Genomic DNA, 27,973 nt, shown 5'->3' on the forward strand with positions numbered 1-27,973 from the left:
GTTATTTTTATGTTTGCAACTAGTTTATTTTTCTTGAATGTATTTTCGTAATGCATCATGTGTTGCTAGTTTCTACATTCCTAATGTATTTCTTAATTGTTTTTCCGCTTGTCTTTCATATTTCTTATGATGTATTATTTGTTTTTTTTTATGAAGAATATGAAAATTCTTAGTCTTCAGTTGGACTCAAGATTAATAAAGATGATATATGTCTTCTGGATAGTGCTACAACACACACTATTTTAAAAGATAAGAGATATTTCTCTTATTTGGTAATGAAAGAAGCGAATGTTAATACAATATCCGGTAGTACAAGATTAATTGAAGGTTCTGGAAGAGCCAATTTATTACTACCAGGAGGAACAAATTTGGCTATTGATGAAGCACTATATTGTAGTAAATCTCAAAGAAACTTATTAAGTTTCAAAGATATTCGCCAAAATGGCTATCATATTGAGACTACAAATGATGAAAAGATTGAATATCTTTATATTACTACAATAATGTCCGGTAAGAAATATGTGCTTGAAATGTTACCTGCTCTTTCCTCCGGCTTATACTACACAAGTATTAGCAGGATTGAAACACATGCCATAGTAAACGAGAAGTTTACTAATCAAGATAATTTTATTATTTGGCATGACCGGTTGGGCCATCCTGGTTCTAATATGATGCGTAAAATAATTGAGAATTCACATGGACATGCAATGAAGAATCAGAAGATTCTTCAATTTAAGGAATTCTCTTGTGCTGCGTGTTCTCAAGGAAAATTAATTATTAGACCATCAACTATTAAAGTTAGGATGGAATCCCCTGCATTTCTGGAACGTATACAGGGTGATATATGTGGGCCCATTCACCCTCCATGTGGACCATTCAAATATTATATGGTTTTGGTAGATGCATCTACAAGATGGTCACATGTGTGCTTACTATCAACTCGCAATATGGCATTTGCGAGATTGTTGGCTCAAATAATAAAGCTAAGAGCACAATTTCCAGATTATGCAATTAAGACAATTCGTCTTGATAATGCTGGTGAGTTTACATCCCAAGCCTTTAATGATTATTGTATTTCAACTGGGATAACAATTGAGCATCCGGTTGCTCATGTTCATACACAAAATGGTCTAGCAGAATCATTGATCAAACGCCTCCAATTAATTGCTAGACCAATGCTTATGAGAACAAAACTTCCCATTTCAGTATGGGGTCATGCTATTTTGCACGCAGCAGCACTTGTGCGGATAAGGCCCACAAGTTATCATAAAGTCTCCCCATTGCAATTGGCTTTTGGTCAGGAGCCAAATATTTCCCATCTTAGGATCTTTGGTTGTGCGATATATGTTCCAATTGCTCCACCACAACGCACAAAGATGGGTCCTCAAAGAAGGTTGGGGATATATGTTGGATATGAATCTCCTTCTATTATAAAATATCTAGAGCCGATGACTGAAGATTTATTTACGGCAAGTTTTTCCGATTGCCATTTTGATGAATCAGTATATCAAATATTAGGGGGAGAAAATAAGCAGCTGAAAAAGAAGATAGATTGGAATGCATTATCACTGTCTCATTTAGATCCTCGAACAAATCAATGTGAACAAGAGGTTCAAAAGATTATTCATTTATAAAATATTGCAAATCAATTGCCAGATGCATTCACTGACCTACCAAGGGTGACTAAGTCACATATTCCAGCTGCTAATGCTCTAATTCGAGTTGATATCCCGGCAGGACAATTAAGTAAAGCAAATGAGTCTAAGTCATGCTTGAAACGTGGTAGACCAATCGGTTCTAAAGATAAAAATCCTCGAAGAAGAAAAGGAGCAAGTGATCAAAGTGAACACAACATAGAGGTAGTGCCTCAAGAAGAGTCCCAAGACGTAACAAATGATAAGTCCTTAGGAGAGGTCCAAGTACCTGAAAATAATGAAAATAAAGAGATATCAATAAGTTATGTCTCAACCGGGAAAAGATGGAGCCGAAATAATATTATTATCGATAACATTTTTGCTTATAATGTTGTTGTTGAAATAATGCAACAAGATGAGGATCTTGAACCAAAATCTGTCAATGAATGTAGATAGAGAAATGATTGGCCAAAATGGAAAGACGCTATCCAGGCAGAGTTAACTTCACTTGGAAAACGTGAAGTCTTCGGACCCATAGTTCGAACACCTGAAGGCATAAAGCCAGTAGGGTATAAATGGGTTTTTGTGTGAAAACGAAATGATAAAAATGAAGTCGTTAGATATAAAACGCGACTTGTGGCACAAGGGTTTTCCCAAAGGCCTGGAATTGATTATATGGAGACATATTCTCCTTTAGTAGATGCTATCACCTTCAGGTATCTCATAAATATGGTAGTGCAAGAAAAACTTGATATGCATCTAATGGATGTTGTTACAGCCTATTTGTATGGATCATTAGACAATGAAATTTTTATGAAAGTACCTGAGGGATTTAAAGTGCCAGAAGCATATAAAAGTTTTCGAGAAACTTGTTCAATAAAGCTTCAGAAATCTTTATACGGATTGTAACAATCAGGTCGTATGTGGTACAATCGTTTGAGTGAATACCTGTTGAAAGAAGGGTACAAGAATTATCCAATTAGTCCTTGTGTCTTTATAAAAAGGTCTGGATCTGAATTTGTTATAATCGCCGTGTATGTTGATGATTTAAATATCATTGGAACTCCTAGGGAGCTTCCAAAAACAGTAGACTGTTTGAAGAAAGAATTTGAAATGAAAGATCTTGGAAAGACAAAATTTTGTCTTGGTCTACAAATTGAGTATATGAAAGATGGAATATTTGTCCATCAATCAACATACACCGAAAAGATTTTAAAGCGATTCTATATGGATAAAGCACATCCATTGAGTACCCCGATGGTTGTGAGATCACTTGATATAAAGAAAGATCCATTCCGACCTCATGAAAATGATGAAGAGCTTCTTGGTGCCGAAGTACCATATCTTAGTGCAATTGGGGCATTAATGTATCTTGCCAATAATTCCCGACCAGATATAGCTCTCTCAGTAAGCTTATTGGCAAGATTTAGTACTTCGCCAACACAAAGACATTGGAATGGTATTAAACATATATTCAGATACCTCCAAGGGACCATTGATATGGGTTTATTTTATTCAAATGAATCCAAGCCATCGTTGATTGGTTATGCAGATGCAGGATATTTGTCTGATCCACACAAAGGTCGATCTCAGACAGGCTATTTATTTACAAGTGGAGGTACAACCATATCATGGCGTCCGACAAAACAAACTATGGTTGCTACTTCTTCAAATCATGCAGAGATAATAGCTATTCACGAAGCAAGTCGAGAATGCGTTTGGTTAAGATCTATAACTCAACACATTCAGCAAACATGTGGTCTTTCTTCGAAAGAGAATATTCCAACAATATTGTATGAAGACAATGTTGCATGCATAGCTCAATTGAAAGGAGGATATATCAAAGGAGATAGAACAAAACACATTTCACCGAAATTCTTTTTCACTCATGATCTTCAGAAGAATGGTGAAATAGATGTACAACAAGTTCGTTCAAGTGATAATTTGGCTGATCTGTTCACTAAGGCGTTACCAACCTCAATATTTGAAAAGCTGATATATAAGATTGGAATGCGTCGTCTTCGAGACATTAAGTGATTTTTCATCAGGGGGAGTAACTACACGCTGCACTTTTTTCCTTAACCAAGGTTTTGTCCTACTAGGTTTTCCTGGTAAGGTTTTTAATGAGACAACAAGCAATGCATATTATAAATATTTATGTACATCCCAATATTTTCTTGTAAGTTTTTAATGAGGCACATTATTTTACATGGACATCCAAGGGGGAGTGTTATGAATAGTTTGTACATTGGATACTATTTTGGATACTACATTGGATGCTCATGTTGTGAATAACTTAAAGATTAAATTTCCTACTTTATGTCCATCATCTTTATTTTTATGCCTATAAAAGGCCATGTAATTGCAATGGAAATATACACCAAAGTGAAAGAAGAAAACACTTCTCCCTTCTTTCTATCTCTTCTTATTTACATTTTACTGCATTACTTTTATTTTATTACATTATCTTTTTTCTCATTTTTTTGAGTTTTCCTCTCATTTCTCTACAAATTGGAGGGGAAAAAAAAATAATAAAAGCGCTTACTAATAAATGTCCCACTTAAGTGCCACCACAAAGAATGGTCCCTTAACAATCTACTCCAAAAGTCGCGATTGAAACCGACAATATGGGTTTTCGATCCATGGTAAAGAACTACTTTCTTCCATATCGCCTGCTCATTACTTTTCCCTCTTCCATTTAAGAGTTCCATCTATTTGCCTTCTCATTTCGAACTTTTCATTATATTTTCATATTTCAATTGTTCAATTTTGGGGATAACGTGCTCTTGCTCTGTAAACTTTTATTTTTGGGGTTCCTTTTCGTAGTTCTCCTTGGGGATTGTATTGTTAATATTTTTGCTTTTTCCGTGCAATTTTGTTGTTCATATTTGTCAAATTGATTTGTTACAGCGAATCACTTACTGACTAATTCTAACGTTGAATTTCTCTTCCCAGAGTTTAATAATCGCTCTATACAGACTACAATCATCTCCTTCAATAATTGTGAGCAAAGTTAATCTCACCTATATGTGCTCTTTGGTTTTAATGGCTTTTTTTTTTGTGTTTGTTTAATTGTTTTGGTGAAACATTTTACTTATTCGGCTCTTATACTCTGATTGTTTATACCTTTATAACAGATGTATGGAGGAGTGCAGAATGAGGGCCTAACATAGAAACTTCCCATGGTTCATTTACACTTGAGCTTCTATATTCTTTTACTTTTGGTTTTTGTTGTTTTGCAAAAGGGGTTTTTGCGTAAGGAGGAAAAAATTAATATTTATACTTTAAAAGTAGATGTAGTACAAGAATGCGCTAAGAACTTGCTGTGATTTCCTAAAGCTTTCTTTGAGAAGGTCTGCAGAGATGTGGTCTGCGCACTGCTGTTTCAGTTACTAAGATAGACCTAGCTGTTATTGGCATATTGTAGCTTCAGTTCCTTGACTTTTGTCACTTGGAACTGGTTTTCTCATTATTTGGGATAATATACTATAGGCTGCTGGTATGACAAGATCAACACCCGAGATAGGGGCACTTGAGCATCTCCAAAATAGCAAATTCACTGGAAAGAGAACAACAAGATGTCAAATTTTTGTAATGTTTCAGTCATTTTTTAAAGAGGAAAGGAATAAAAGGTTTAATTCATTCATCTAAATTCAAAGCATTTACATGAAAATAATTATGTTGAATGAGGGAATGTTACTATAAAAGAATATGTTTCATTAAATTTAGCCTGTGATTTGAAATCCTATAGGATGAATAATTTTCATCTCTTTACTTCTAAAAGCTATTAGCTCCTAATGAAATACCTACGAAGTATTGTTCATGTTACGTCAGTCTCTATACTTATATCAGTTGTTTATTTCTTTTTCCCCGATACCTTTGCTTTGATTCTATTCATTCCCCTTTCATTTGACATACTATTTGTAATATACTTTTAGTGTGATTTATAGCTGTTTATTCTGGAGTAATAACAGAGGATTGCACGAGAAAAAATATTTTCGAAGTGACTTCATTGAAGAAGAAAATGATAGCTTTCTTCTAAAAGAGCTCAATCGCACTTGTAATTCTCATTAAAAAAAATTGCTCATGCTAGATATAATTACTCGGTTGAATAATTAAGGTGCAACAAGTTACCTCGGAGATAATTGTGATTTCAAGTATAAGAAATGACATGTTACATAATGATAGATAGAATCAAGAAGGCATTAGTTCAATTCATGCTCCCTTCTCTATATTTCCTTTGTGTTCTACGTGTGTACTCAATTGGGATATATTATTTTATGTTTATGAGTAGTTCTAACAAATTGAGTTCTTTGCTGTGAGACCGTGAGAGGAGTTGGCCATTACTAACTTGTTCTGAATTCTGCTATCTAACTTGTATTTCTATATCAGCTTGAAAAATGTAATTTTGGCACGTCTTTGAAAAGAATTTAATTGTTTGCTTAAGCACATGCCTTATTAGGCTAACACAATTTGATTTGTCCCATCACTGATCAAGTGTTGCTAATTACTACGAGTATATAAGATCCAATTTTTTAGAATCTGCACAGTTATTTCAATGTTAGAGTAAGCAATGAACTTTTGGAGTAGTGGACAATTTGCTTCGCCATCTTATATATTCAAGTAACTTTTCTTTCTTGATAATCGTTTGTGCTGACCATTCTACTTTTTCTCTTTTATTTTCACTTAATACATGTAAAATTTATCAATTAACGCAACGCTGGTTTATTTGTTTAATATTTTATTTGCCTTCACATATCTCCTTCGTTTTTCAAATATAACAAACAATTTGGTTATTAAGGAGTATATTCTGGCTTAATGCTTAAGAACATATTATCTTTCATTTATTTGATGTTCAATTTGTTGAGTTTTATTTTTCCCACATGGAATCAACCTTAAGAATATTATCACAACAAAGAGTTACTAATCTTTTTAACGACCGGACAAATTTCCTAGTGTATATATAATATATAATATCTTATACTATTGCTAATGAAGTGTTGGTTGGTGAAAAATTGGACAGCACGAAAAAAGAAATAATAATAAAAAGTTGGTCGTTAAACTTCCTCGAACATGCAGTCTGCTCATGTAGATAAATAATTTTCTTGTTAATTTCCAACAAGCTTTGATCCTTTTTCTTTAACCAATCAAGTCTTTTTTTTTTTCACTCTCATACAAGTTGTATCAACATTTTTCAAAAAGATACCATTACCACAGGGTCCACACGACTGATCCACCGGCAAATGATTGAACAACAATGAATATAAACTTTTCTTTTTATTTTGTAAATAAATTTACTTAGAAACGTATTTCTGAAGGCATTGATGCATTTTTTAAACCTTCATTGTAATATAAACATAAAAAGATTGTAATGATTGCATTACAAATTTTGCACGGTTAATCTTTGCATTAGTAATCAATACATTATAATTCTTTCATAAGTTGTTTCCAAACCAAACGACCCTAATAGTACTGATATATCATATTGGCTCTATCCTAAAATGGGGCTAAGTAGGGTAAATTGAAGGATCCTTTTAAATTAGCCAAAGAAATATGGTCTTACTGTAAAAGTTATTGCTCAAACAAAGGATAACGAGTTCATCCGATCCATGACTGACTAGCCTAGACTCGGCGGCGGCGTAAGCTGCCAAACAGAGGTGGAAATGAGTGGGCGACCATGCCAACTCAACGTAAGACACCCATCATTCTGTTCCACTCGATATCCATTCCTATTTTTAAACAAGGCCAATATCATGGTTGCTTGTACGTACATGCTTGGACCTAGCTGAACCGGGTTGAACCCGGCTGAGTTCATCTTCACTCGCCATTCACTCAGCGTCGTCTCAACTAGCTCAGTCCCTAATTCGCAAGCCACCATGTTATTGATCTGCTGACCTAGGTACTCATGCACCAACCTTGAGTCACCGCTGTTGTGCTGATCATGAGTCGACTCTGAGTTTTCCAAGGAGCCAAACATTTTTGAATAGTAAGACCATGCGTGGTTAAACCTGTCCATAAAGACACTTTGATTTGCTTCTTCTTCGATTATGGTCACAATCTTCGGATGCATCTCTTTGATTGAATTCAGCACCTTCTCGATTTCGCCTGGTGTATACAACAGATGGTGAAACTCGAAAATAGAGTTCACAGCCACTTCTTCATAATTACTAGGCCTAATATCCAACCTGGAAGTATCAACATCGGCTAAAGAGTCGACCACGATTCCACGGAATTCAAATTCTACGCCAAATTTATTGGCAAACTCGGCGAGCTTCCACTTGAGTTGCCGTAAGGCATCGGTGTTATCGGGTGAGCCAATTCCAGTGAGCCGAAAAGCCGGTGGACCGCCAGGACGCAAAGCGAAATCCTGCATAAGTGCAAGCCATTGCGGACCTTGGTTCAAGCTGAAATCAATTATATGTACTCTACTAGAATTGGCAAAGGCGTCGAGAATAGCTCGATTGACAGAGGAATAGGCGAATTCGAGGTACGGACGAATCTCATGGAAGCGCATCTGCATGATGTTGTCCGTGTAACAAGAAAATTCCATAATATCTTCTAAATTCATTCCTTGAATCCTTTGATCCAAAGCTTCAGCGAAATAAGTTGCCACTTTTTTCATTGCTCCAAATTCTGAAACTGCATGTTCTCTTATGAGCCTGACTAGTGCATCAGCTAGAGCTAGGTTGTTTCGTTGGACTGCCTCGCCACAAGCCAATAAGATTTTGACAAGTGGTTCTTCGTTCACTGCCTCACTGCCAATTCTCAAACCTAAACAAAGTTCAAGACCATCCCGAGATCTCATTCTGTTACTGCTCTCTGCAGATCCTTCCTCGGCCACTTTGTCGCTGTAATTATTGCAAACAACACTAATATTCCTAGAAAATGCCCTGAAATCAGTACTACTATTAAATATCCTGGAAGTTGCACCTGATGACACAATCATATCATCACAACCGCCTGCGGCAGTCGAAATGTGGTCGTCTATACTCGTCGATGAATCAGACGAATTAGGAATATTGGGATCTGAGATCAAGCTTAAGGTCAAATCTGAAATATCAGAAGTGCCATAGATGATTGCATCTGTAGTAGAATCAAAGGACTCCCCATCTTCCAATAATTTGTCCGAAGACGAATTTCCAGAACTCATTTTTTCTTCGTCTTCCTTTTTTTTTGGGGCGATAAATTGCTGGAGTTTTCTTAGCGTCCTGCTTTGCTTAAAAAGAGTCAAGACCGAGTCAGGTCTTGACTTAGTCAACTTCTTTTATTTGTTATTCGTCATTCAAAGAAATCTCACTTTCATTTGTTCATGGAATGTAACTTTCATACGTCAAAAGAATGGCACTTTGATCTACCTTTATGTAGTGTTGAATGTTGATTACTCCCTTCTAATAGGGAATATATAGAGCTCAATTAAAAACATCACCATGAGAAAAGTGGGACCCATACAAAGTAATAACATTACGACAAAAGTTAGACGTTGAATTTCCTCGAACATGCATGTAGATAAATATCGATCTTTGACGAGTGCGAAATGAAGTAATTTTATTTTCCTAGCTAGGCCTATGAAGTCTTGATTGGAGAGAAGGTGGACGTTAAATTTCCTCGAACATGGCTGATGTAGATAAATCATTTTCTTGTCAATTTACAACGAAGTCTTTATCTTTTTTCACCATTCAAATCTTGATTTGAAAGTTGTTAAAATGAACATAAGTAAAGAATTTCATTATGGGTATTCAAAATTTAATATTTATATATAAAAAGTATTTTTTGATTTATATATACAGTATAATTTTTTATGTATGCAATATAATTTTTTAATAAAGGATGTTCAACCGACACTCTTCATTATATATGGCTACGCCACTGGGTGGAGAAGAAGACTTCTCTTTTCCGAAAAAGAAAATATTGATTTCAGAATACAAGAATCAGCTCATTTAATTCCTATGTGTTCTTATCAATTACCTAGCATAATAGTAAAATTATACTCTCTCGATTTTAATTTATGTGAATCTATTCCTTTTTAAATTTGTGCCAAGAAGAATGACTCATTTCTCTATTTGGAAACAATTTACCTTTTATATGCAATGATTTATAGTCATACAAAATATATGTGCTTCATTTTACACCATAAGTTCAAAAGTATTCTTTATTTTCTTGAACTCCATACTCAGTAAAATAGATTCACATAATTTGAAACAAAAAAAGTATTTTTTTCGTAATAGTAGTGTCCTAATCAGTTTGCACGACGAACCTTTTCAATGACGACATGTTATCTTCTATCAAAATAGGTGCTGAATAACTTTACCTATCAAGAATTAATTAGGCAAATGAAAAAACATCATCTAACTATTTTTGTATTTGTTGGGATTTTTGAACATTTATCTTCCATAATTTTTATAGACCACACCCTTAGATGCTGTAGTAAATAAATTTTAAAACAATCACAGCTTCTGCCAAACTAGCTCATGAGGTAGCAATTGGAATTCTCAACCTGAGATAAACTATTCAATAACGTTCCAGTAAAGTAGAGACCCCAAAAATATGATCTTTGTCTACAGGAGAATACTTTAAACAAGTTGATTTGCAATTAGTGAAAATAATTTTTTAAATATATTTTAATCACAATTCTCACTGTGCTTTGAAGCTGACACTTTTCTCCCAAGAGTTTTTGCAACTTTGAGAACCCAAATGAATTTGATTATATGTAATTTCCTTGAAATTTTTGAAAAGGAGAAAAATGAGCATTTTAAAGTGACTCCTTTTACTGTTTTAGTGGCTCCCACAATGAGTATATGATCATCAATAAAACTTTCTAAAAAGACAAATTAATAACAGGGTCATCATCTAACCCTGTTTACACTTGAGAGGTTACAAAAAAGTGATTTGATTTTGCCACGTCTACTAGAGGTTTGTTATATGATTTTAAAAATCGAGGAGAGTAAGACCGAAATAATTAGGTGTCATGCGCGAAAGTTAGTAAAGCAACACTCGAACGACGATAAATCACACAATAAAAGAAAAATATACCAAAAGAGACACAAACATTTAACGTGGTTCGGTCAACTAACCTACGTCCACGAATGGAGATGAGCAATCCACTATATAAAAAAGAGAGTACAAAACATCGAGAGAACAACCTCATGAAGAGGCAAACACAAGTGAACACACTGACACTTGTCCCATAAAGTTCTCCCCTAAACACGACTCTCAACCTCATATGGCTACATTGTAAATGCTACTGAATGAGAAGGATGAATCTTCAATTTATAGAACTCCAAACATTTTCCTACAAGAAAAGGGACTAGCGAAATATGAAAGAATTATATTTTTCTCTAGGAAAAGAAAAATTCAGTTATGATAAACATGTTGCTCTTTCCTTCATGAGGTAGGAAGATCAATTATGGTAAGAAAACCTGGACAAACACCTAACAGATTTTGCCATAGTCTACTAGAGGTTTGTTATATGATTTTAAAAGCCGAGGAAAGTAAATTTGACTTGGACAAGTGGTACATTTCATTGATTGGAGGTCACGAGTTCGAGCCGTGAAAACAATCTCTTGCAGAAATGCAAAGTAAAACTGCGTACGATAGACTCTTGTCGTCCGGCCCTTTCCCGGACCTTGTACATGGCGGGATCTTAGTGCTTCTTAAATACATGAAGTTAGTGACTGATTGTTCAATAAAATGCTGCTAAAAACATGCTAAACAAGTCTAATGTTAACTAGAAAAGAACTGCAAACTTTTGAAAGATAAAAACAGAATCCAAACATATGCAAAAAAGGATCAGCAGCTTCTGGTGTGTGCTCCTCAACTTTTGCAGCCCAACTCCTTGAATTTAGTCCGGTAAGCACTTTTGCCTACAGTTTAGCAGACAACACTGCAATTATTTAGGCAACTACAACAAGTTGGTTTCCAGCTGCAATTATTCCTTATTTCTTAAATGATTTCTTTTTTTGGTTGAAGTAAGATACTGCTTTTAAAAGATAACATGATCGTTTCCGCGTCTTGTTCTGAGGGATCAAATTAAAGATCTCATTGTTGAAACATATCATTAGGCTTCCGCGTCTCTTCTCACTGGCATTTTGTAACTACCATTTGTGGTCGTTTGGCAGTTTAAATCCTGGATCCGCCCCTAGCTTTGACTAGGATCTGTTGCAGCTATTGGGACATTATTGGGGCCAAAATCTGATGTAAACCTTCTGAATGCAGTGTCTTCTGAATGAAAATTGTTTTGGGGTTGAGTTGGTGACGAAGAAGAAGAAGGTGAATATACTAAAGCAGCCTCAGAAAATGCTCTAAAATCAACATTAAATATTCTGATCTCTTGATCACTTTTCTTATTATTATTCTTGGACCTTCTGGAAGATGCACTTGATGATATAATCATCAAATCATTAGTACCACCGCCAGCAGCTGTCGAAATCAGCTGGTGGTGGTGGTCGTCTACACTCGTCGAGTTTGACGAATTCGGAATGTTGGGATCTGAGATCAAGCTCTGAGTCCAACCTGAAATATCAGAAGCGGCACAGATGATTGCATCTGTATTAGAAACAAAGGAATCTCCATCTTCCATGATTGTGTCTATAGACATCTCTCTATAATTCATTTTTTTTTCTTTTTCATAAATTGGTGGAGTTACTTTAGCTTCATAATTCGTTTAAAAAGAGTTTTAGGTCTTGCATAGTCAATTTTTTTATTTTTTATTTTTATTTTTTTTATTTTATGGTTATTCCAAGAAATTTCGCTTTCATTTGTTTGTAATAGTCCAACTTTATCTATCAACGTGGAATGACTCATCTAGTGGAAGAAGTTTAATTATTATAAGGAAAAGCTTTTCAAGAACATCGGTTTGAGGCTAGTAGGCAGGGGTGGATGTATCTTTATCGGTGCGGTGTCTTGTGGAATTTTTTTACTAAATATATATTAATACTATGAGAAAGCAGATAAATAGGAAAAAATGACACCATTTAACATAAATTATTTGTTGGTGTATTGGTTACGTGCTTGATTTTACTTTAAGATGTCAGAGGTCCAAATCTTAACTAACACATCATTTTTGCAAATTTTTGAGAGAATTTATGCAGTTAAAAATTGTGATGAATTAGCATTTAATCCATGAATTTTTCTAACTTAAAACTCAACAAAATTAATATACTAAAGTTATTTCTTGTTTAGAAGTATGATAATTAAAGTTATTACTCCGGTTCTTTTGTAAATTTTGATATCGTTTACAAACATTTCTGAGTATGCTCCTGCTAATGGGATCCAAACAAGACTAAAATTACGACAAAAGTTGGAACTTAAATTTCCTCGAACATGACTGATGTAGATAAATAGCTTTGACAAAGTGCCAATGAAGCAGTTGGAGAAAAGTAATTTTCTTGTCGATTGCCAATGAAGTCTTGATTTTTTCTCCACCAACCAACCAAGTCTTGACTCGATAGTTATTAAAAGGCTAAATTCTTAGATAGTTCTTTAATTTTGGCACCAGTTAGTCACTTCAACTATACTAGTAACCAGATAGACATATCAATTAAGCAGTAATGTGTCTCATGAATATCCCGTTGGGAATAAACCCTGTAAAAATAATATTTACGATATTAGTGATAAACGCAGAACACTAAGTTATGGTTAAATCAGCAAGAGTAGAAATGCAGCAATAATGACACCAAGATTTTACGTGAAAACCCTTCTGAATAAGGAAAAAATCACGGCCAAGAAGAGCAACTGATATCACTATAGCGAGGAATTTTACACTGTGTAGTAACGAGTAAAAATACTCCTAAGACCACTACACCCTCAAAAGAAATAAACACTCTTTTGCTTTTTCCACCTCACTACAATATCTATTTTTCTTCACAAACTATTTTCTTATAGTTTATGGAATACCTTACTCTCTCTCTTCTCTCTTTGTTGGTGTCTTACAAATGGCTCAAAAGCTCTCTATTTATAGAAATTCTATATTCCTACAGATGTCATCATTGACATCAAAAGAAAGGAAGAGATATTCAAACTCTTCAATTTGAAAAATTCAACAAAAACGGTGGCTGCCAAAAATGACTTAGAAGTCTTTATCACATCTATTTTCCTTCTTCTTCATTTATGGGAATGGACCCCACAAATCTCCCCCTCCAGACCCATTCGTCTAAAGGAAGTAACACCAGACTTCTAGTTTGAGCGCATGCCGACAAGTTCTTTGCAAAGCTCGAACTTGTCTCTTGGTACTATCTTGGTTAGCATATCCGCAGGATTTTCACTCCTGTGAATCTTTTTGACTTGAAGTGATTCGTTCTCCACTTGCTCACGAATCCAATGATGTCTGACGTCGATGTGTTTTGTTCTCGCATGGTACATGGAGTTTTTGCTCCGGTCTATTGCACTCTGACTTTCGCAATAGACAACATACTCCATCTGTCGCAATCCAAGTTCTTGAAGAAATCTCTTGAGCCATATCATCTCTTTGTCAGCTTCAGTAGCCGCAATATACTCCGCTTCAGTTGTAGATAGTGCGACATACTTCTGCAACTTCGACTGCCATGATATAGCTCCCCCTGAAAAAGTAAACAAATATCCAGTAGTGGATTTTCTGTTATCAAGGTCACCTGTCATATCAGAATCTGTATAGCCCTTTAAAATTGGATTTAATTTTCCAAAATAGAAGCATTCATGTGAGCTTCCTCTTAGATACCTGAGTATCCACTTTACAGCTTCCTAATGCTCTTTTCCTGGATTTTCGAGAAATTTGCTAACAACACCGACTGCATGAGCAATATCTGGTAGAGTGCATACCATTACAAACATCAAACTTCCGACGGCAGAGGAATAAGGAATCTTGGTCATTCTCTCTTTTTCCTCCATTGTTGTAGGACACATCTTCTTACTCAACTTCAGATGACCAGGAAGGGGTGTGCGAACCAACTTAGCACTTTTCATATTGAAGCGCTCCAGTACACGTTCTATGTACTTCTGCTGTGACAAGTAAAACTTCCTTTCGATTCTCGAACGAGTAATTCTCATGCCCAAAATCTGCTTAGCATGACCCAGGTCTTTCATTACAAAAAACTTATTCAATTGTTTCTTCAACTCGTCAATCTTGAAAACATTCCTGCCCACAATCAACATATCCTCCACATATAGCAAGAGGATGATAAAGTCATCATCAGAAAATCCTTGTACAAACATACAGTGATCTGAAGAAGTCTTCTTGTAGCCTTGCTCCCCTATAACAGACTCAACCTTCTTGTACCATTGTCTGGGAGCTTACTCAATCCATATAGACTCTTCTTAAGTTTGCATACAAGATTTTCTTTATCTTTTGCCTTGAAGCCTTCAGGTTGTTCCATATAAATCTCCTCTTCTAAGTCACCGTGAAGAAAAACAGTCTTCACATCTATCTGCTCAATCTCCAAATCAAGACTGGCAGTCAAACCAAGAACTGTCCGAATGGAGGACCTTTTCAAGACAGGAAAAAATATTCCGTCAAAGTCAATACCTTTCCTTTGACCAAATCCCTTGACAACCAATCTAGCTTTGTATCTAGGTTTCAAACTATGTTCTTCAGGTTTAACTTTGAACACCCATTTGTTATTCAAAGCTCTCATGCCCTTAGGCAATTTTACCAACTCATAAGTATGGTTCTCATGCATAGATTTCATCTCATCTTGCATGGCTTCAATCCATTGATCATTGTGTTTATCTTCCATGGCCTCCGCAAAACATTCAGGTTCTCCCCCATCAGTGAGTATACATACTCATTGGGTGAATCACGGGAAATGGAGTACGAGGTCTAGAAGACATCCTGAGTGGAATATCTAACTCATCCACAGCTTCGTAAGTATGAGCATATACCTCGTCAACATTAGCATTGTTATCACCATCACCATCAATATGTTGATCTGGAATATGGTTCTGGGCATCACCATCATCATTGAGCCCATCAACGTCATCCGCATTTGTATGAGGAACTTGATCAAGATTAACTAAACCTTCAGAACCTGGAGATTTTAGCTTCTTCGTTTTGTTAACATCTTCAATGGTTTGATCCTCCACGAAGATAACATCACGTCTTCTCATGACCTTCTTGTCAATTGGATCATATAGCCTGTAACCAAACTCATCAAGGCTATAACCAATGAAGATGCACTGCCTTGACTTGGCAGTTAATTTTGACCTCTCATCTTTAGGCATATGTACAAAAGCTTTGCAACCAAACACTTTCAAGTGGTCATAGGAAACATCCTTGCCATACCAAACTTTGTTTGGAACATCACTTTAAAGCAACCGTAGGGGATAGATTAATAACATGTGCGGCGGTCAACAAAGCCTCACCCCAAAAGGAATTCGGAAACTTTGCTTCAGAAAACAAACGTCTAACTCTTTCCATCAAGGTCCTATTCATCCTTTCTGCTAAACCATTAAGCTGATGAGTCTTAGGAGGAGTCTTCTGGTGTTTGATACCCTGTTGTTTGCAGTATTCATCAAATGGTCCATAATATTCACGACCGCTATCAGTACGAATACGCTTCAGCTTCTTTCTAGTTTCTCTTTCAACTGAAGCCTGAAACTGCTTAAAGACACCCAACACTTGGTCTTTAGTCTTCAAGATGTAGACCCAAAGTTTCCTTGAACAATCATCAATAAAGGTAGAAAAATAAAGTGCCCCACCCAAAGTCCTTGTCTTCATTGGACCATATAAATCTGAATGCACTAACTCAAATAACTCTGTCTTTCTTGAAGGAGGATGAGACTGGAAAGAAGTTCTTCTTTGTTTTCCAGCCAAGCAGTGCTCACATTTTTCTAATTTTGCACTTTCAAAATTTGACAACAATTTCTTCTTGGCCAGAACATTTAGTCCTTTTTCGCTAATGTGGCTAAGCCTCTTATGCCATAACGTTGAAGAGTTATGGCTCTCAACGACATTTACCATATCAACACAGGTAGAGGCCGTAGTCCAGTATAGACCACGACGCTTTTCCCCATGAGCCACAATCATGGAGCCCTTAGTGAGCTTTCACTTTCCAGCACCATTGGTACTGACATATCCCTCATCATCCAAAACACCAATAGAGATTAAGTGCAAACGAACATCAAGTGCATGCTTTACATTGTTTAAAACTAGTTTAGTTTCAATACTAGTTTCCAAACAAATCATTCCAACACCAGCCACCCTAGATACAATCTCATTACCCATACTCAAAGTTCTATAGTCACCCTGAGTATATGATGAGAAAAATTCCTTCCTTGATGTCACATGAGATGCGGCACCACTGTCCACAACCCAGCTTGACTCATCACAAGCAATATTTATCAGATCCACATCAAGGACAGTAACAAGATCTTTTGTAGTGACGGTGGCCACACGATTGCCATCTTCTTTCTGTTCTTCCTTGTCTCTATTCTCTTTTTAAAAATCTGGCAGAACTTCTTTGTATGCCTTTTCTTCCCGCAATGATAGCACTCAATATATTTAAGTCTGCTTCTGGATTTGTTTTTATTATGTTCTCTATTTTGAGAACCCCAATTCTTGCTTCTCCCCCTAGAGTCAGTCACCAAGACATCTGATGAGGAGGAATCCTGAGATTTTCTTCTCATCTCTTCATTTAAAAGGCTGCTCTTGGCAAGATCCATAGAGATCACACCATCCGGAGCAGAATTTTATAATGAAGTTCTAAGAATTTCCCAAGAATCTGGTAGGGAACCAAGTAAAAACAAGCCTTGAATTTATTCATCAAATTTAATGCCCATAGCAGATAACTGGTTCACGTCATCGCGGAACCGTCGTGGTATTTTAAACCCAACATCTGCTTTTTCAGAAACATCTTGTTGTTTCCAGTTTTCCGAGCATACAAACTTTCAAGATGCTCCCATAGGGTCCGAGCATGTGTCTCCCCAGAAATATGGTTCAAAATATTATCGTTAACCCACTGTCTAATAAAGCCGCAAACCTGCTTGTGTAACAAATTTCACTCTTCATCTGATTTATTATCAGACTTTATAGTGGCGAAGACAGGTTGATGAAAATTCTTGACATAGAGCAAATCTTCCATTTTGCCCTTCCAAATGGCATAATTTGTGTCATTCAAAGTAACCATTCTACTAGTGTTGGCTTCCATCGCTTATCACAAATACAAATACTATTATTAGGAGACCAAAGTAATTCTTTTCTGATGTGAAAGTTCAGACTGTGCTGCAACCACAGAGCATACTCAGACAGAACCTTGGCTCTAATACCACTTGTTGGGAATAAATCCCGTAAAAATAATATTCACGGCATTAGTGATAAACGCAGAACACTAAGTTATGGTTAAATCAGCAAGAATAGAAATGCAACAATAATGACACCAAGATTTTACGTGGAAACCCTTCTGAATAAGGGAAAAACCACGGCCAAGAAGAGCAACTAATATCACTATAGCGAGGAATTTTACACTGTGTAGTAACGAGTAAAAATACTCCTACGACCACTACACCCTTAAAAAAAATAAACACTCTTTTGCTTTTTCCACCTCACTACAATATCTCTCACATTCTATTTTTCTTCACAAACTATTTTCTTATAGTTTATACAATACCTTGCTCTCTATCTTTTCTCTCTTTGTTGGTGTCTTACAAATGGCTGAGAAGCTCTCTATTTATAGAGATTCTATATCCCTACAGATGTCTTTTGATGTCATCAGTGACATCAAAAGAAAGGAAGAGAAAGGAAGAGATGTTCAAACTCACAAAAATTGACTTAGAATATCTATTTTCCTTCTTCTTCATTTCTGGGGTGGACCCCACATATCCGAGTCTACAAAATCTATACACGTGAAAGACAGAGCTTTTTGATGTTTCAAGTTTCAAACAAACCAATCAATACATATTTCACTTATAAATTGGACCCAAAAATTAACACATTTGATTAAGGAACCAGATAGACATATCATTAGGCACGATTCTTATTTTTGTCAACAATCTTCGCAAGATATGTTTTCCAGCATCCACTATGTCAGAGGTTGCCAGGCGAAAGGGCAAAACACTGGAGGAAGACAATCTCACAAAAGTATGAAAAAGAAACTAAAATGGGAGCTTCATAACAGCTCTGAAAACTTGAATTAGAGCTACTACTGCACCAAAACTACATTGGACTAATTACCATTAACAGGGGAAACTTTCAGTTTCTTCTTCTTTAAAGAGACAAGTGTATATTTCAACATACAAAAAAAAAAACGAAAATCTTCTCCTTCTCTTCTCTCCATAAAAGGAAAAACATAGAAAATACATCTAGTTTGTCGAGTATTTATTGCTCTGTTTCCTAGTAAAACAAGGTTGGACTTGGCGTAATTTTTCAAGACAGGTTCTGCATTACTTTCTTTGTTGTTAATAGGTACACAATTGTTATTGTTGCTGATTTATTTCCTTACAAAAGAATAGACCTCGGGCATAACTCAACCTCAAAAATTAGTTTGTGAGGTGAGGATTGCCCAGGACCATATAAGGAGATCAAGATACCCATAACCCACCAATTTGGGACACAACTCAACACCCCTAACCTCAAAAACTAGCTTGTGAGGTGAGAATTGTCCAGGACCATATAAGGAGACCAAGATACCCATAACCCACCGATGTGGGACACAACTCAATACCCTCCCCTCCCTCTCGTCCAGGGCTGGAGCATGGAAAATATAAATGGGGACCCACCATCGGTAATAATAAATTGGGATGAGTCTGTCTCTGATACCATACTAAGAATGGACCTTAGGTCTAACTCAACCTCAAAAACTAGCTTGTGCGGTAAGGATTGCGTAGGACCATATAAGGAGACCAAGATACTCCTAACTCACCGACGTGGGACACAATTCACCAATAACGGAGCTACCATTATCTCTCTGTTCACCTCCGTCTTCATCATAACTTCATCTTCATTCTCCACTTCGTTCAGGCTTTTCCCAAAAAAAATTGAATTTACTTTTTGTTCAATCTTGCCAACATCATTATCACTGTTATTGCAAACAACAACCTCAGAAAGTGATCTGAAATCAACATTAAATATCATAACCTCTTGACGCTCACTTTGATTATTATTCGTAAACTTGGATGATGCACTTGATGATACAATCATCAAATCATCAGTGCCACCATAAGAACCAGTCGAAATCTGCTGGTGGTGGTCGTCAGAAGACGAAGCGATATTGGGACCTGAGATCATGCTTTCACCAGAATGATCGCAAGTTCCATAGATAATTGCATCTGTATTAGAACCAAAGGAATCCTCATCTTCCATGATTGTGTCCATAGACATCTTTTTAAAACTCCTAAATTTTTTTGGTGATAAATTGCTGGAGGTATCTATATCTTCGTGCTTCGCTTAAAAAGAGTGAGGCCTCGCCATACTCAACTTCTTTTATTTATTTTGCGCCATTCCTATGATGAATTTCGTTGTCATTTGTTAATTTGTTATCTACCTTTGATACGCTACTCAACTTTAACTATCAGCGCGCTTATTCGAAAGACGAATTGACTCCCGACTGGAAAAGTGACAGTGACCCCTTTTCTAGTGGAATATTTGATTTATAGGTAGTAGAAACTAGCATATATTTAGGTGAAAAGTGAGAAAAAGAATTTTGAGGTTGTATTGAAAAATAATTTTTGAAAATTAGAATTTGTATTTGGACTTGCGTTTTACATGACAAAATATTGAAAATTTTGAATAATCTGTTTTTTCAAAAACTAATTAAATTCTATGAACAAACAATGTTTTCATTTTTTTAATAAAAAAAATAGCCAAAATTTATGTCAAACGGAAGCAAAGTGTTTGGAACCCGCCGAAATCCAAACAAGATAAATTCAAATATTTTCACATAAATTAGGGCATCTCTAATCTTAAGCACTATTTTTTACACCAAAATGGTGAAATTTAACTCCAACTCATTACACTACTTTTTACACCAAAAAAGAATATCCATTTTATATTTTCTCTCTCTTCTATATTATATTATTTTCTTTTATTTAAATTTTATATTTTATTTCATAAAACAAATCTAGAATGTAATAAAAGATTGGTGCAATCTCGAATTCAGGTTACTGCGAAGGCTATAAGAAATTTAAATGGTTGTGCACGTCAAGTTAAAAATTTGCATCATAGTGGTGCTTCCGATAAATATATTGTAAGTATTTATTTTGTGATAACATATACATTATTTGTATATATTTACTTAAAGTTTTCCTTCAATTTTTGAAAACTATTGCAAATTAATCAAGCAAAATATTAACTTATGCAAGATCTAAACTATAAAACGGTTTTAAGTTTGATCATGCGTGGGATATGTTGAAAGATTTTGAGAAGTTTAAAGATGTTGATGTTGGAAGAAAAAACGTACGAAAGCAAGGCTCTTCTTATATTTCATCGGAGTCTAAGACTCCTACTCCTAATTAACCTCTAGTATCATCTCCTAACTTATCTTCATTTTTACTAAATTTGAATGAGTATGTTGCAGATGATTCCACATCATCAGGACGACCTATTGGGGTGAAGAAAGCAAAAATGAAGAGAAAAATCGATGAAGGTTTTTCATCTGCTATGAAAATGGTCCAATCATAAAATAATCGACTTATTGAGTTGTTGGCAAAGTTAAGTGCAGACACGCAACGAGATATCGAGATAAAAGATAGAGCTTTGAAACTAAAAGAATTTAAAGAAGAAAATAAAATTTTATTGTCAAATTTAGATTCTATTGAATCCAAATATTCGTGAATTTATTCTACAAGAACAAAAACGAATAATGGATAAAAAAAGTCAATAACTTCAACATCTACAACCACAACAATCCGCTACCCCATATGCTCAATATTTTAATGATATTGGTGGATCTAGAATCGACATGCCAGAGTACTAAATTATTTTTATAATTTTTAAATATTTATGTTATTTAATATATTTTTTATTTTAATCTATTTCAATCGCTAATTAATTAAATATTTGTTTTTATGTTATTTAATGAACATTGTGTTATTTATTAACAACATATTATATTTTATATTTAAACTTTTTTTGTTGATGATTGATTTTATTTTAATTTATACAATTATAACTTATAATAAATTAACTTACAATTTTATATAAAAATAATATATATGAAAATTAATTTATAAAAATTATGTACCAAAATTAAGATGCAAAATTAATATTATAAAAACATTATATAAAAAATAATTAGGTATATTAGGTACATAAATAAAAAAAATATAATATGTTAAATTAAAAGTATTATATAATAAAAAAGTAAAAAAATATTGATGAATATTGTTATGCCAAACTGTAATACTAATCACAGACCAAAATGGTGTAAGAAATGATATTGGATTGGAATACTAAAATATCAAATATTATATTAAAATAGGATTCGACATAATATTTAGTGTAAGGTTAGAAATGGTCTCAAGACGAGAAATAGCAATTGATTATCAAACTTTATCTATCAGCGCGTTTATGCGAATGCGGAATGACGAAAAGCGACAGTGACCCCTCTGCCAATGAAGACGTTAATTACATTTCCTTGAACGTGGCTGATGGTATTTTCTTGATAATTGCCAATTGAAGTCTTGATTTTTGTTTTCTACAGTCCTGGGACTTGTCATTTCCAAAAACTAAACCCCCAAGTGGGATCGGGGGTTATAACCACATTCCACCAAAAAAAAAAGAAGTTACATGTCATAAATTTTTCACTAAGGGGCTGAAGAAGGATCTAAAGCAGGGTCACTAGCAGCAGAAGGTTCGACTTGGCTTGAAGGAGTTGGAACATTCACCGTACCCATATCATCTTCAATGTGCTCGGGAGTATCAGCCATGGGAGAGTGAAAATCTTGGCCTTGCTGAGTCTTTTCAACGGTCTCTTTTATCTTAGCTAACTCAGCATCCAAGTTAAAACCCTCGTGGATAGCTTCCACAAGGGTATCATGGCGTGTGTTTAAAATAGCCCAACTCACTTCAATTGCAGTCTTGTCCTCAAGAATCTCATAATCTTTCTCCCATTAATCAATCTCGTTTTTGAGCTTTTCATTCTCAGCCAAGGCAGAATCATAAGAAGCTTGCAGATGAGCGAGTGAACTTTCTAATAAACTGACCTTATCAGAAGACTCACGAAGATATTCTTGGGTCTGAGTAAGTGTTTGTACGAGTTCACCAGCATAAACTTCTTTCTCACTTAGCAAAGCTTGCAGTTCTCTGATTTCTTCACTAGCCTTGGAGAGTTGTTCAGAAAAAGATGTTTCAAGGAGATTCTTATCCTTATCAGCTTGATTTGAGGAAGCCTTCTCAACTACTAATTCTAAAGTCAAAACCTTCAATTGCTTCTCTAAGGTGCACTTGCCATCTTCTAACATTTCCATATCAATTTGAAGACTTTTATACTGTTCTCTCCAGTTGTCCGCTTCAGTTTGATATTCATGCATTAACTGCTCTGTGTGAGAAATCCTCTTCATCGTCTCTATGCCAACTAGATTGATCTAAAAAAGAAAAAAGAGGTAAGAACCTTAATAGAAGAAGGATGTAGTAAACAATAAAAAGGGATACCTTTAAAGATGACTGTATTATGTCATTCATCCAAGTCAAAGAGTTGTGACTCTCAAGCTTGGATCTCTCAACTGGACCAATCAGAGGTTTCAACCACACATCAGCCTGACCTGATTTTCTCAAAAGGTTACTATCGGCAGGAACCTCGATGATAACTTGCTTCATAGATCCACTTTCACTTGAGGAACCAACCTCGGTATGATGGACAGTTGAAGGACGAACTGTGGAAGGAATCAAAATAGCTTGGGGCGAAGCAGCAACGGCATCAGTCACAACCGGTAAAGAGGATTTCACAGGAGCAGGCATGAAAAATGAGGCAAGAGGTACTTCATCAGAAACTGAACCCAAATTTTCACTATCAAACCCACGAGCAAAAAGTTGATCGTTAGAATCACGAGCAGCCGCGGGAGTGTCATCATCGGAGATCACCATGGTGGCTTCAACAAGCTCGGTAAAGGGAACAGAACGGGGAGGAGACGCTTCATCGTCTGAAAAGACACGTATTCTGGCTCATGTCCTTTTTATCAAAGAACCTCCATCTTGTTCTTCCCCTTCTTCAGAATCCCGGACAACAGTGGCCTTCCTTTTCGATGAAGAACCCAAAATTATCTCTTGGGCTCTTTCCAAAGAGACTCTGGAGGCTACGACAGCATCAGCACTTATGCCTCGAATGGGAAATCCTGATAAAAAGAAGGATAAAAACAAATTCCAAAGAAAAAAGTGAATGAAAATATGAAGGATATAAGAGAAAAAGCGTTTACCATGAGTCTTCACTTTCCAACCAAACCGATGAGAAAGGTTTTTCCAGGATCTACCTTCCATCGGAGCAACACTTAACAATTTTCCTACCCAACCACGAAAATTGGGAATCTCATCAACAGTTCCCATGGTTGCTGAAAAAGAAGAGAAAGTTAAAATGATAACAAGCAAAATTGAGAAAAAGGTATAGAAAGTTATAAAAAGAAAACTTACGTGCAAAATTCTACTTCTCAGGAAATGAAACATTCTCTTCACCCACTAAACCAACAGTGGGACAGCAACAAACCTGGCATACCAGCCACGGTCTTTATCGTCCTCTAGGCTAACTAAAACTCTCTTGCTTCTCACTACTAAAATGAAAATTCCATGACGGAAAAGTTTGGGAGAATAAAGGTGGATCAAATGGAAGAAAGTAAAAGGCAAGCCAACCATGTTGGCCAAATGCCTCAAACAAGCAACAATCCTCCGCATAACAACAACAACAATCCAGTATAATCCCACTTAGTGGGGTCTGGGAGGGCAGTGTGTACGCAGATCTTACCCCTACCCTGGGGTAGAGAGGCTGTTTCCAAATAGACCCCCGACATCCTTCCTTCCAAGAACTTCCCACCTTGCTCTTGGGGAGACTCGAACTCACAACCTCTTGGTTGGAAGTGGAGGTTACTTACCCTCTGCAAGATGGGGCCAATTTGTCCTAAACAAACGTCGAAAAAGCAATAGAATTCGATGATAACAGGGTCAATAGGAGGCTTGAAATTCAGTGTAAAAGGATATGTATATACGAAAGAAAACCCAGTCAAGTAAGAAGTAATTCTTTGGTTTGCATTAGGAATTATAATGGGTAAATCATGACTCTAATGGCAATCCCTACGAACCACAGAAATCAAACCTTTAGTGATCTGAGATGGGTAAATATCAGTATGATCTAATGAAGACATAGAGGAAACTTGGTTTCTGATGGACTCTCTATCAGTATAAAAAGATAGTTCAGCAGGAACAATTTCATCTACCAAAGGTTCATGAAGAGGTTCATTGGGTTCTTTATTTCTAGACGAAGACCTCTGGGAAAGAGAACCTCTGGTTTTGGAAGGTGGAGTAAAACTCGTTGAAGGAAGAGAAGGGCCTCGTGATGATGAAGATCCTAAACTACGAAGTCTTCCTCCTCTCCTACTTCTACCAGGAGCAAGAGGAAGGTTATCAACAATGGGGACTCTCCGAGGGTTAGGATTTGAAGAAGACATAGTAGTACGAGGAAGAAGAAAACAAGAGCTGAATATTCTAAACCTTTTATGAGAAAGACAAAGATGAAAAGTTATATTTATATTCAGAAGAAACCGTCAAAGGAAAAGGTGCAATGATGGAAACGTCTTGATGGAAGCTGTCGTTTCGTAATTGATGAAGCCGTAAAAAAGTCCTAAAAAGTGCTGAAAAGTTGCAGAACCAACCAGGGGATGCCACATGTCACGAACATTAAGTGGAAGTGACATATGAAGCGTCAGTTCCAGAGAAAAATTAATGGCGGCAAATATTCCCGCTTTAATGAAGATCCACTTCCCAAATATTCTATTGATGAATAAATGGCAAGTGAGGAGGACTATCTGTATTGGGAAAAATTAAGTTCCTATATAGAATTAATTATAAGGTAACATGTCATGACATGTGTACTGGTCAAAGGATGACAGTTGGCAAAGAATAGTTGAAGAGGCACGAGTTTCAACAGACACGGGCAGAGATCCAAGAAAACCAGAAAGGATAGATGCTCGAACCTCTTAATATTCGGAAGTCGTATTAGGAGGATGAACCTGGATAGTAAAAAGCGGTATAGATACGTCTTATCAGTAATTAATTGGCATTAATTACGAAAAACATTATGGAATCTGTATTGATTACCAATTATAACGTTACATTAAATGCCATTAATTGTCCATTATGGCTCTATTATGAGAGAAACAAATTGTATTACTTAAAGATAGCTATAAAAGGCGAAGATTGAACATTTGTAAAGACACGAAATACTATTGGAATATACTGATTTACTTTGATTTCTATTCAGCTATTATTTATATTAATTATTCCTATTTTCTATTTGATTATCAGTAACCCGAGTTCTTCTAAAATAAGTCAGATCAACCCCAGGCCCGCTTGGTCCAAACCCGAAATTCGGACCAAAACCTGATTACTCATTCACCTCCGAGCCTGGATATATAATTGGTTTTGGAATCTGACCTCAATTTGAGTTCTAAATCCTCAAATTTCAATATTCTTAGGTTCTACCCAAAATTTCAAATTCCACCATGAAAATCCTAGATTCTAGGATGAAATCTTGTAAAAAGAAGTTAAGAAGTGAAAGAAATGAGTTAAAAATTACTTACTAGTATTTTGTAGAAGTAAGAGTGTTTGAAAAATCGTCTCTTATGTTTTAGGGTTTTAAAAATTGAAGTAAGACCCTCACCGCGGACCGCGGCCGCGGAGCTCCACCGCGGACTGCGAAATATCGAGCGCGGCCGCGAAGACATAGCCTTGCTCACCGTTGACCGCATAAATCCCACTGCGGTCGCGAAGATCCTACCGCGATCGCGAAGACCCCACCGCGGACTTAGTTTCAGAGACCTGCAATTTTCTCTGAACCTGCAACTGTTATGTTCTAAGTCTAAATGCACTCCGAGGCCTATCCAAAATTCACTCGAGCCCTAGGGGCTCCAAACTAATCATGCATGCAAGTCTAGAAACGTCATATGGACTTGCTCGTGCGATCAAGTCATAAAAATAACATCAACAACTATGAATTAAACCTCAAATTCATGAAATCACTCAAGAACATCAAAATTACTATTTTCTCAACTATAGGTCTGTTTTATACCAAACCAACTCTGATCTTTACCAAATTTTACAGATTCATCTAAATTATTATTTTAAACTTGTACCAGGCTCCGGAACCAAGATACGGGCCTGATACCATCAAAAAAATGCATCAATTCACTTTTAAAAACCTTTATATTTTCCAGAAAATAATTTTATATCTCGGGTTTGGGACTTCAGAATTCGATTCCGGGCCTATGCCTAAGTCCCAAATTTTACTATGGACCCTACGAGATCGTCGGATTATGGGTCCGGGTCCGTTTACCAAGAATGCTGACCCAAGTCAACTTTATTCAATTTTAAAAGCCAATTTCCTTATTTCACTTGGTTTTCACATAAAAACTTTTCGAAAATGCGCCCGGACTGTGTACGCAAATTGAGGTGAGACAAAAAGAGGTTTTAAGACCTCAGAACACTAAATTTACTTTCAAAACGAGTAAGGTCATCACAAAATGGTAGATCCAAGTACATAAATCATTTTTTCCCCTCATATACAACTCATAACGTGTTGCTCTTCCTCCTCAAATATATGTTTTATCGAACACAATATACGTTAATAAAACTGTATAAATTGATTACTTTTATTAGAGATAGTCATGTCATTTCTTTTTTTCTTCTTTGTTTTTAATACTCAACTTCATTTAGTGTTCATCTATTTCATTCCTACGTGTAGTAGTCTCACTATTCCGTGTATAATGTCACTATGTGCTAAGTTTCATACTTAACTTTTTACTATATTGGTGCATATATATATACTTAAGTCTTATTTGCTATCACATGCTAGCATTTCTACACGGACTCTCACCATCAATAGGCTTTGCATCACGTAGTACCACTACCATGCTTATACTTAATGCACTTGGAATTATATACTTTTACATTACGGTCACACTTATAACATCACCATTACAATATCACCAATGATAGAAAATCATTTCAAGAGGCACTAAGCGTAGAACCATATAAGTACTTTCTTAAAAATGTCCTTCACAACCAAGCCTAACAAGCAAGACTTAGCTAAGCTATTACATTACAATTGTAACTTTCCTGCTAAACTATTTTCTTCTCCTAATCAAGCTCATAAAGCATAGTTGTATATATAACCTCGAATTTTGAATAAGTTTCTCTTAATCAAGAATTATATCCTTAGGCCACTTTATAAATTAAT

At 35.8% G+C, this 27,973-nt stretch overlaps 1 protein-coding gene and 1 long non-coding RNA gene across 2 annotated transcripts; one reads left to right on the forward strand and one right to left on the reverse strand.

Moving 5' to 3' along the window:
- Positions 1–4,210: 4,210 nt before the first annotated feature.
- LOC104236165 (uncharacterized) lies at positions 4,211–5,286 on the forward strand. The gene is made up of 2 exons (XR_713369.2): positions 4,211–4,279; positions 4,772–5,286. It is a non-coding gene; the product is annotated as an uncharacterized lncRNA (long non-coding RNA).
- A 1,606-nt stretch (positions 5,287–6,892) lies between these two features.
- LOC104236166 (DELLA protein GAI-like) lies at positions 6,893–8,984 on the reverse strand. Its single transcript, XM_009790043.2, has one exon. It carries the CDS (start codon positions 8,782–8,784, stop codon positions 7,252–7,254), a length of 1,533 nt encoding a protein of 510 aa, XP_009788345.1. The 5' UTR covers positions 8,785–8,984; the 3' UTR covers positions 6,893–7,251.
- Between the last annotated feature and the right edge of the window lie 18,989 nt (positions 8,985–27,973).

The sequence above is a fragment of the Nicotiana sylvestris genome, chromosome 5 (genome assembly GCF_000393655.2).
Source record: "Nicotiana sylvestris chromosome 5, ASM39365v2, whole genome shotgun sequence".
Taxonomy (NCBI): domain Eukaryota; kingdom Viridiplantae; phylum Streptophyta; class Magnoliopsida; order Solanales; family Solanaceae; genus Nicotiana; species Nicotiana sylvestris.